This window comes from Lynx canadensis, chromosome C2 (genome assembly GCF_007474595.2).
Source record: "Lynx canadensis isolate LIC74 chromosome C2, mLynCan4.pri.v2, whole genome shotgun sequence".
In the NCBI taxonomy this organism is placed as follows: domain Eukaryota; kingdom Metazoa; phylum Chordata; class Mammalia; order Carnivora; family Felidae; genus Lynx; species Lynx canadensis.
Genome location: NC_044311.2, coordinates 118,402,776 through 118,415,017, shown reverse-complemented (window position 1 = coordinate 118,415,017; position 12,242 = coordinate 118,402,776). Strand labels below are relative to the sequence as shown.

The window sequence follows — 12,242 nt, the reverse complement described above, 5'->3', positions numbered from 1 at the left end:
AATTCCTCTCCTGTCTCTGCTCAACTACATTTTGACTACATAGGACTCCCTGCCCACCCCCCACCCCCCACCAGCTTTTTCACTGTGTACCGAAACACCAGTACCTCTGAATTCTATCTGCCTCTCCAGCTGGGCTGTTAGATCTCATAGGCAGAGACTACTTTCATCCTTGTGTCTCCAACACTTAGTAGTTACTAGACCCTAGTACTGATATGTGTGCCAACACAAATGAAGGCTAAATAAGTCCATAGACATTTTTTTTTCTTTTTTCCTTTTTTTTTAAAGAATCCCTCTTAGAGGGGTGCCTGGGTGGCTCAGTCGGTTAAGCGGCCGACTTCGGCTCAGGTCATGCTCTCACGGTCCGTGAGTTCGAGCCCTGCGTCGGGCTCTGGGCTGACAGCTCAGAGCCTGGAGCCTGTTTCAGGTTCTGTGTCTCCCTCTCTCTGACCCTCCCCTGTTCATGCTCTGTCTCTCTTTGTCTCAAAAATAAACGTTAAAAAAAATAATAAAAAAAAAAAAAGAATCCCTCTTAGAGATGTATCATCATTGCTGAGCTCTAAAAAATAAGAAACAATGAAGTGTGTTTTCTGAAATTTACTTCCTGGTTCATTGGTTACTAATATACAGTCATATGGGGAACAGATCAACAAATGCATTCATGGGATGAAACCATCAAACATTTACTTGTTGATTCTATTTTGACAATGTGTAGAAAAAAGAGAATTGAAAGGGATGGGGGAAAGATTTCACTGGCTATGAAAGAAACATACTTGACAAGTATGCCACATATTTAGCACTGGAATGAAAGAGATTGATATTAAAATTAAAGTTTCAGATTTTGAAATAATTTTTAAAAATTATATTCCTTAGATTAACCTTGTGTTGAAATGGGTAAAGGTTTGATAGTTTTTCATTATATTTTTGAAACTGTTACTACTGAGATTAATAAATCTTGTATATTACCACCTCAGAAATATTTCACTTTCTCTGTGTATTTTTTGTTTTTAATAATCTGAGAAGGAAACACTTAACTTCAACTGTTGAAGTTCTATAATCACTTTGCATAGATACAAGACCCAGAGTTATTTCAGGCATAAAATATATAATAAATAAATGAGACAGTTAAGCTCAGGGGACCAAAAGCAAGCCTCCAAAAGATAGGGCTGTCAGCATCATGTCAGGAAAGGCCAGTTTACCCTGACACATGGAACCAACAGTCATCTCAAAAAGTGGGTACTAAACATTGTTCAGTGATAGTTGTTCACACCATAGTATCCAGCTCTAACAAAGATCTTATATTCGAGCATCTTGCAATTTTGTGTTTTCAGGACCAGGCATGTAAGTGCCTTCAAAATCAGTAAGATTGACACTTTGAAAGTAGCTCTAAAAGCGCATCAGGGTCATTGAGGCATTCGCTTATCACTGAAAGATGATTCTGTAGTGTCTTAATACATAATAACTAGAATTATCAGCATCTTAATGCTTGAAGTAGTTTGTTTTCCCAGATAAAATATTAGATCATAGAAAATTTAGTTGTAAAGAAGAACTATGAAGGTCATTAAGGACCAGAGAGGACCAGAGAGATACATTCATTCATCTATTCAATAATATTTATTGGAGATTAACTCGCTCAATTTGTAGTATTGCTGGTACTGTGACCTGTTCTCTTGACTAACTCTTTGTTCTCTCTGCTATATCAGATTTTATATTTATTTCTTTATGTGGGAACCTATACTCCAGTAAACCTTGCATACACCTTAATTCTGCTTCAGGGTCTCTGTCTTACAGGGTAAAACAGTAACAATAGTACTTCTCTGTTGGCCATATTATTTCATTTATGATTTAAAAATGTTAATAATAGGGTCATGCTTTCATTAACTTGGCAATTACCAATTCTGAAATTTGGTTATGCCGCAGTTGATGGTTTTCTGTACTTATGATTGGCTTCCACTTCAGCTAAAACTTTGATTGCTAATTTAAGTCACATTTATATTCATTACTTAAGATTTTTTAAATGTATAAAAATGTAATCATGTCTGTTAAACAGGGAACAATTACTTACACTTAAATATTCATTTTTTTTCCAAAGTCCCAAATGGGATATCTTAAATAGTTCACTAAGTACATGATTGTAGTTACTTTTCAAAATCAAATATATGTAATTTATAGGCATTAATGCATTTTTATAATTTTGAGATTGGGAGTCACCCTGGAAATTGTTGATCCAATAATCCCTTATTTTACAGGTCAGAAAATTAAGCTCTTGTGGAGTCGAGGTTTATAGAAGTAGAACAAGGGCCTAAGTATTACTCTCAACCAGTATGAATAGATATAATCATGTGTTTGCAGTAATGTATATGTCAAAACAATAGTCTGAAGTTAAAAAAATTTTTTTAATGTTTATTTTCAAGAGACAGAATGTGAGTGGGGAAGGAGTAGAGAATGGGGGCAGGGGATCTGAAGTGGGCTCTGTACTGATAGCACAGAGCCCGATGGGGCTCGAACTCAACAAATGGTGAGATCATGACCTGAGCCGAAGTCGGACGCTTAACCAATTGAGCCACCCAGGCGCCCCTAATATTTTTTTTTAATGTTTATTTATTTTTGAAGGAGAGAGAGAGAGAGAGAGAGAGAGAGAGAGAGAATGGGGGAGGGGCAGAGAGAGGGAGGCACAGAATGAGAACCAGGCACCAGGCCCTGAGCTGTCAGCACAGAGCCTGACGTGGAGCTCGAACTCACCAGCAGTGAGATATGACCTGAGCTGAAGTCGGCTGCTTAACTGCCCGAGCCACCCAGGTGCCCCTAAATTTTTTTTTTTTAGGTTTTATTTATTAAAGTAATCTTTCTACCCAATGTGGGTCCTGACCTCACGACCCCAAGATCCAGAGTTATATGGTCCACCAACTGAGAGCCAGGAGCCCCTAAAGAAATCTTTATGTATAAACTTTCTGGTTTTTTTTAAACATTTTATTTTTAAGTAATCTTTACACCCAACATGGGGCTCAAACTCACAACCCTGACATACAAGAGCTGCATGCTCCACCAACTGAGCCAACTAGGAGCCCTTATACTACTATCTAAATGCTTTGTTAACTTACATTCTGAGACCTCCTAAAGACTTGCATAGCAGAGACAGGAAGAAGAAACTAATGTGGTTATCTAAGTGATAGCAGATGAAGGCCTAGACTAGAGTGTAACAGTAAAAATAACAGGTAGAAGCACATCACATAAGAAAGAAAACTGACATGATATTAGGATCAGTAGAAGACAGTGAGTTAAAAAAAAAAAAAAAGGAGACAGTTTTATATTTGATTCCAAACACAAATGTAAAAACAAATAATACCTAAAATCAAGAATGTCCAGACTTCTGATAGCACAACCATCTAGGTTTTTTTAAAAGACAGAATATTCTCAATACATATATATGTATTATTTATGGATATGTGCTAATACTATATACATTATGAAACATAAAAAACATTTAAAAAAATGAAAGTAAAATAATGTTTTAACAGTGTAAAAACTAATGATAGCAGTATGACTTAATATGCTTTATTTTTGAAAAATTCTAACTCTTGGTCATATAGTCTGATTTTAAGGTGTTTACTTTGATACTTGGTTTTAATAGTTGTCATAGGTGAAAAATTTTCTCAACTGTGATACTGAGTTTAAATTCCTTCCACCCAAATTACAAAGAGTTGTTGAAATTTGACTACTAAATTTCTATTGTTACTGACATCAATGTTTTGATACTAACCATTTTTAACATATGACTCTGAAAGCCCATTAAAATGCTCCAGTTGAAAGGTTTTTCAACAAAAAATTCTAGTTTAAGTTTTTTAATACAAACATTGTAAGTGACATACTGATTTTGGCAACAGCAAACCTGCAAGAATGTAAACGCTTCCAAATATTCATTTTAAATGATTTTCTCCATAACTTTCTTTTGAAAAGCAGTAACTTTTTCACTGTTATACTGTCCTCTTTATATGGGCAAACTCAGAATGTTTATTTTTTAAAAACATTAGGTAAATATTCCTTAGGAACTTACCACAGAAAAGAACAGCAAATGTGTAATGTTATCTTTTTGAAAAAGAAAACTACGTAACAACTTTAAATTTTACAACTTTTTGAAATGCTTTGCCATGAGATAACCAATGGAAATGTAATAATAAAAGTTATGATCATTCTCCTCTTATTATAAAGTATTGTAAAGATTTTACTGTATTTTAAAGGCTCTGTTTTTATAACATTAACCACACTGAAGACCTTTTAAAAATTTTTTGCTTTGATTTGCTACAATAGCTTGCTTTATGAGTGAATTTGATATGGTATTCTACAGTTTTGCTCTGGAAGCTGCATTCAAAATAAGACAAATACTGCATAATGTTTCTGATTACATGGATTTCCATAAAACTTGATTCTGATTAAAAAGTTATTATTGAGAATTTATCTTTTCTGGTATACCTTTCCTTTCTTGGCTCTGTTTGAACATGCTTTTAACTACCTAAGAAGTAAGATGTCAGCCCTTAATAACACAAGGCTCCCTCTTACATGATAAATATCAGAAGAGTTGACTGGTACTGATTTTCAGTACTGCAGGAGAAGGAATTAACTTTATTATGGATTGAGGTAGCTAGTACAGGCTTCTCAGGGAAAAGCAGGATTATGGAAAGATAGGAAAGTATTTAGATTGGTTTACTGGGAAGTTTCAATAGGTTTGTAGGAAGTTGTAGGAGAAAAAGAGTGAGTGATAATGAGAAAAGCATAAGCAAGAAAGTACATGATGAATTTGAGACATGGAGGAGACCAGGCTGGAGGATTCATGATGTTGAATAGCTGAATGAGTTAGGTAGGTAAGTGCAGAGATCCTTAAATATGAAGTTCAGTCATTAAGAATTTCATCCTCTGGAAAAAAAAAGAATTTCATTTTATGATGAGCTGCTGAGGAGTTCAGATCAAGAACACTGAATATACAGCTTTGCAGACATGTTGGGGGGGGCAATTCTAATGAGGTAACAAGTTCAGGGAAGAAAATTCTTCTGGAACAAAACATTAAGTTTGCACCACAATAGATTCTGAAAGAAAAGTGAAGGAGGGGGTTTTGTTTTCTACCTTTGGCAAAAACACAAGGTTGAATGGAAGTTTCTGAGGGAACATTTAGCACAGTGTGATGGGTATCAATGATAGTAGACAGATGACTTAATAAAGGATTAGGTTAATGTACAGGTCCAAATTTTTAAGTAAACATTGTAAAAATATATGTAATAAGCATATATAGGAAGGATAGTTGTGAATTCTATAGTGACTTAAGTGCTTCCTTTTTCGCTTTGGAGGCTTTTGAATTGTGTATCATCCACAAAAGCCACCATACTAAGGAAGGAGGAGCCAAAATATACTTACAAACTTACTTGTTCTCTCATCCCATGTCTTTTTTTTTTTTTTCCATCCCATGTCTTTTTAAATAAACCAAAATGAAATCTTCATTTCATCTCTATTTCCTGTCCAGAGCCATTTCCCATAGAAAATGGTCTCTAAAATAAGGTGCATTTGCCTCAATAAGTGCACACACACACACACACACACACACACACAAAACAAAACTCTCCCATACAATTTTTATCTTAGAAAAATGAACTTAAGCTAATTGACTAATTTTTAATAGAAGGATTGATAGGAGTACAAGTATATACTTTCTAGCATAAACATTTATGAAAGTACACACTCAATGTAGAAAGTATAATCAGAAAGTATGTCAGAGTTGACTCTGGGGTGGGGGTTGTTAAATATACAGTTTATCAGCGCTTTCCTCTAGAAATTTTGATTTAGTATATTTGAACTGGTGCTTGGGAATCTGTTTTTTAACAAGACCTCCAAGTATTTATTTTTCAGCCATGTTTAGGAGATTAGCAATAGACCTATTTCATGAAGTCCAATTCTGGGTCTCACAATGCTAAGGGCTGTGTGATTGGTACCTCACCTATTGTGAGACAGCTAGAAAGATGGGTTGTCCAAGAGCTCAGCAGCAGAGCTAAAGCTCACCAGTGATTCAGGGACTAGCATCCAGCTCCCCTTATGTCTTGTACTTTTATTGAACCAAAGCCAGCTTACAGTAGTTGAATTTTAGGGGTAGCAGTATGTGTGTCTAGAGTAATATAGGAGTTGATTCACCTTTAGGTTTGAAGTCAATGATTGTTTTCAAGCTGTTATCACAGATTTTTACTATGTTCCATGTGTTTAAAACAAATCATGGCTGATCAAAAAACTTTATATCTTGTTTTTCTGAATGCTATATAAACATGCTGACACATGGAAATGTAGAAATTAATTTTCTGCTAAGGCATTTGGGTGTGCAAAGATAAAATAGTTATCCAAAATGTTAAAAAATACTAGAAGATACAATAGCTAACATTTATTAAGTGCTTACTATGTGCCAGGCACTGTACTAAGTAAGCACTTTCAATACTGTATATTTAAACCTCACAACAATCCTATGAAGTAGGTGTTTTTAGTAACCATTCTGCAGATGAGTTAACTGAAGGAGCACAGAGAGGTTAAGTAACTTGCCCATTATTTATACAGTTTTGTTTGCTTGCTTGCTTGCTTGCTTGCTTGCTCGCTCATTTTAATTTGGGAATATTCTAAATAACTTCTAGAAGACACTTATTTTCATGTTATGACTTAATTATCTGTTGACTTCTTTGACTAAATGATTCTTTATCTTGAAACTTGATTCTTCTACTGCCTTGTTCATTCATGAAACAAATAAAACCTCTTTTTGTGTATCTTAACAAGGAATAAAAAGTGGCATATAGATACTACTTTGGAACATTCAAATGATGAAAGAACATGACAAATAAAAGCAAAGTGTTTACTGCCACTTTGAACATGTAGCCTGATGATTTATATCATAAGTAAAATTTGTAATGGTGTATTGTTTAAGCTTTGCTTATAACTTACTAAGTTTTTAATGTCTGAAGGATATTTTGAGCACAGAAAGAAATTTTGGCAATTATTTGTGTTTTAATTGATGTGCCATTTATTCAAATTTTTAACATTGCCAATTTCAATGCCTAGTTTTTTCCTTAAGGCTGTAAGCTCGATGTATGCATTAAAAAATATGTATCTATTTATACCCTCACTAGGCCTTCAGTTAATCTTTTAATTATCAAATTAAATTCCCTGAAACATTTTAGAAACAATACCAAGGTATGTAATGAATCAAAAAAGCATAATCAAATAATTAAATCTCGTAAACCTAAATCTAAGAAATCAAATTTATAAATTCAGTCAACCAAGTTCTCCTAAATATTAAGCTTTGTTTACAAACTTGTTACATAATTCATATTATAATCACAAGTCTAAGATAAAAGATTCTCTAAAAATATTTCAAACATCTTTAAAAAAAATCCCAGAAAATACATAGACAAATTATTAGTTAATGCCCAACCTATCAGTACATCTTTATCTTAAAACTAATGTAAAGTCTTCGTATTATAGGTTGGATTCATTCCTTCAGCCTGCCATTTCTTTATCCCAAGACTACAAATCTGCTAATAGAACAATAATGCAATAGAATTTCCATCTTCTAGCCTTCCATCACAACTAGGTGTATACATTTGGGATCAGAGCAGGGGACCTGTGTGTCTGCCAACCACAGTCTGCATTGGACAGGGACCCTTCTACCTCTTTCTTATAGTCAGGTTCTTGCTTGCCATTGTTAACAGAAGCTTTATGAGCCCTCACATAAACTGAACATTTAAGTTTTACATTTTTGCAACCTGGTTCTTTTCCTAGAAATGATGCATCCTGTAAGTTTTTCCCTTAGGTTTTAAAACCTGGTTCTTTTCCTAGAAATGATGCATCCCTTAAGTTTTTCCCTTGGGTTACACTTAATCCCTATTATAATTGGATTTTCTAAGTCCAATTATGTAGAAACTCTGTAACCTTTGGCATTAAAGCCTATTTGTGTACTGATGGGGTTTTGACACCCTACTTAGGTTACTATAGCAACCCTTTCTCTTTTATAATTTAATAGCTGACTCATTGACCATCAGTCATTTTATTGACAAGGATGATCAAGTTTAGTTTTTAACCCCTTTAAATTCACAAAGCCAAAATGATTTTTCTCTCCTAGGAATGCCAGAATCACCTCCGCAGATATGGAAATGTGAATCTGGAACTGGTGACTCGAATCATTAGAGATGGTGGCCCATGGGAAGATCCAGTGTTGCAAGCTGTTCTTAAAGCCCAGCCAGCATCTCAGGAGATAGGTACTTCAGGAGACTCAAAATCAAAACCAACATTTGTGAGAAGCAAGCGCAATTTTCATTTCTAACTAGAGCAGTAATAGTGATTTTTCTTTATCTTCTAATACTGAATAAGAGTAATGTATTTTCACATGAAGTGTGTTTAAATTGTTATACTAACCTGGCCCAAGAATGATTTTTGACACCAGACTAGGTACCTTTATGTATAGTAATTTTCCATTTATTCTAATGGGAATTCAGTGTAATACACTTACTGTCCAGATGTTACTTACAGAGAGTTTGGTTTCATCATTTGTTATATTTTAAAAATCTAGTTAAGTAGGAACAAACACCCTTAAAAACAACAACAACAACAACACCCTGCTTAAGCACATGGAATCTCCCTTATACAGGAAACTCTGAGGGCTGGAACTCTGTCAGTTTTTGTCACCACTACTGCATATCCTATACCCAGCCCAGTGCCTGGTACAGAGTAGGTACTCAATATAAGTATTTGTTAACTGAACCAAGTGACCATCTGAGGAATGTGTAAGTGAATGAGTGACAAGTTGAATGAATTCCAAGTACTCTGGAGCAGTATTTCCCAAACTTCATCCATTAGTAGAAGTTGAGTTTTATCTCATCCCTGAACGACCTGCATGCTTTGGTATCACCTCCTTTCCAGCATAGATCCACTGTGTTTCCTGTGGGCCAAAATTTCCTTTTGAGGCAAGAGGCTCTGTCAATTACTTCTAGGTAATTCTTTTTAAAAACTGTTTGCCATATTGTTCCTGAGCCCCAGAACATTTTGGATCATCAGAACTTAGAATGTAAACTCAGCAGTAGTGTAAGCAGAAAAAGCATGGAAAACATTTGAAAGCATGGAGAGAGCCCATGGAGTGCAATTATAAGATGGCAGAAAGAAAAGACAAGACTTCCCACCCTTGTTCTGGTGAGGATACTTCACACCACATATTGTGCTGAGCAGGTTAGGATCTTTCCATTTACCTCAGGTTAATAAGGGTTGGGGGTAGGTTTTGAGTAGAGTTGAGTGGAGAAGGGGCTATGCTTCTCCAGCTTAAGAGCAAGTTAACTCCAGCTACAAGTGTGGAGGACTGTGACAGAGATAGGAGAGAAGATGACGAAAGAGAGAAGATCAGGAGAAGTAGTTAAAAGTGGTGGGCTGAGATAGGAGGTAGAATAAGACTAGAGGAAAGAGCTACAATATATATCATAGTGTTATAGTGGTAAATACCCAGGGCATACAAAGGAGACTGGAACTTGATGTGAGGGTTTCAGAAAGGAGTAAAAAACTGAAGAGGGAGGCAGTTGGAACTGAGGAGGAAGAGTTGTACCATTGAGGAAAAGTATATAGAGTCAATATAGGGAAGGCAAGGGTGACAGACTGAAGAAAACTATAAGGAGCCTGGGGAATGTGGTCAGATGGCACAGAAGCTAGATGAGGAGCTTCAAAAGGAGTGAGAATAGAGAAGAAAGCTTGGGCTTTTAGGCTTCTCTGACTAGGAGCTAGAACAAATCTGTTGGTTGGTGTAAGGGCTGACGGTATGTCTCTCTCTCTCTCTCACTCTCCCTCTCTCTCATCCTTACATATATATTCCTTTCATACTTTCACTAGCATACCTCACTTTGGGAAAAGCTGCTCTAGAGCCTCATTAATATGGATGACTCTCCTCTAGTTGGTGACCATTAAGATAAAGACCAGTCTGAAGTTTATCTTTGCATTAACTCTATAAATCATTGTCTGCTTATCATATGCTGTAAACGGAATTGCAAGGCACATGTTGAAGCCCAAATAAAACATCACTCATAGGCATTTTAGAAGCTACTGATTAAACATACACAAGTAATGAAAACATTTTGATCTGAAATCATGAAATGTGGATCCCTGTTCCTGCTCTGCCACTTATTCTTTGTCCTTGGGCAAGTCATTTGACCTCTCTGAGTCTCAGTTTTGTGATCTGTGAAAGAAGTATTATGATACCTGTCATAGGTTGTTGTTAGGTCTAAATAAACTTAGGTAGATAAAGGTGCTTATATGTTTTTAAGTTGTGTAAAGTATTAATTAGTAATTATTCTTAGTGATACATATATTAATAAGCAATCCTTTTTGGTACTGCTTTTGGCTTAATTTTTGATAAGAAGTAATAAAACATTTTCCTTAATTCACGTTACTTTTCTCTATACATCTAAATCAATGTGGTTTTAATGACAAAATAGGATTCAGCCTTTTAACCTTATGTGAATGACAATATTAGGCAACAAAATATAAAGTACATAAATAGACTAGAAATTCCAGACCCCATGTTATCTGAAACATATTTTAACATATTAGTGAACTGAAAAGAGAGTATTTCATTTTTTGTTAAATTTTTTTCAGTTTTTAGACTGAAAAGAAATCAAAAGATACTTCTTGAGCAGTTTTGGTGTTACTCTTATTTCCATTTTTCCAATCATATGACTGAATATTATTTTCATAAATAAACTCCTACTAAGGAATATGCTATTTAGTTAAATAACCACTTAATCTAATTAGATGCCACATGTTAGTGGTAGAGTTTCAAACAACAAAGTTTGAGAATCTTTTCTTGAGAGTAATAAGAGTTTGTTTTCTTTTTAATATAGTGAACAAATATTTAAGTTCTGAAAATCCACTGTTCTTTGAACTACGTGCCAGATACCTAATTGCTTGTGAACGCATACCTGAAGCAATGGCTCTTATCAAATCTTGTATAAATCACCCAGAAATCAGCAAAGACTTGTACTTCCATCAAGCACTCTTCACATGTCTGTTTATGTCACCTGTAGAAGATCAACTATTCCGGGAGGTATTGTTTGAGATTATGTTTGCCTTTTACTATTTTAACCTTATCAAAAATTTAAAAAAAAAAAAAGTAGCCCATTCTTGTAAAATTCCTTTTACAGTAACACCAAAGGTTTTAGGATTACATTATTTAGATGTGTTCTCTTTGACACTATTCTTTAAGCTCGCATTGAATTAGACAATCTGAGATTGACAACTGATGAAATTAAAGCATTCATCAATAAGCATTATACATGTTGAGCTTATTGTGTGACAGAAGAGGTTAAATAAAAATAGGAAGCATTTTAAATAAAAATTTAAATTAATTATTCAGCACTTGTTTTGTAAATACTTTTATAAAGTATTTTGCCTTTTAATAAAATATTAAGAAATTAAATGCTCATGTTTGTTGTTTTCCTTTTTTTGTTGTTTTTTTTTTTTTTTTTTTTTTTTTTTTAAGATGAAAGAATCTTTTCCTAATATAGAACCTACTCACTTACAAGTTGTGGACATTAATGAGATTAAAAGTAGTTATAAATTGTAGGTGCTAGATAGTAAAACTATGAAACCATGAAAATATTTCTGTATAATTCATCATTGTTTTTGTAGAAGAAAACCAGAAATTTAAATTTTTTCCTGAATGTTTAATCCACATTGAATGCAACTAGCTTTTTAGGTATTTTTAATGATATGAACTGATTTTTCTTTTCCTCTTATAGCATTTATTGAAAACTGATTGTAAGAGTGGAATTGATATCATCTGTAACACTGAAAAAGAAGGCAAGACTATGTTAGCTTTGCAACTCTGTGAATCCTTTCTTATTCCGCAGCTCCAGAATGGGGATATGTACTGTATCTGGTAAGTGTCCCTAATATGGAAATTGAAATGGTAAGATGGGGAACAAAAGGAGAACTGGTTGGCAGAATCTGGACTTTATGTTTTAAAAAAAGTTCTGTGAAAATGTTAAGCCACATTTTAAAAATTTACTGTGCAAGAAACAACAGTAAGTTGTAAGATCTAAAAATTAAAAAAGACAATGACCATGTGCCAGTAACTGACAGTATAAATGTTTAAAGTATGTATTATAATGAAACAATTATATTTTAAATCAAATGTGGAATTTAGTTTTTTAAGACTTTATTTTTTAGAGCAGTTTTAGGTTTACAGTAAA

At 34.3% G+C, this 12,242-nt stretch overlaps 1 protein-coding gene across 5 annotated transcripts in view; it reads left to right on the top strand.

Annotated features, from left to right (window-relative positions):
* The window catches only part of ZNF654 (zinc finger protein 654), a 94,906-nt gene that overhangs the window by 62,100 nt on the left and 20,564 nt on the right, over positions 1 to 12,242 (top strand). For 2 of the 5 annotated variants that reach the window (XM_030329720.2, XM_030329718.1), the window contains exons 4-6: positions 8,138 to 8,273; positions 10,893 to 11,095; positions 11,790 to 11,929. In XM_030329720.2, the coding sequence (XP_030185580.1) occupies positions 8,138 to 8,273; positions 10,893 to 11,095; positions 11,790 to 11,929 (479 nt within the window). The other 3 variants (XM_030329721.1, XM_030329722.1, XM_032594766.1) reach the window with 3 other exon arrangements.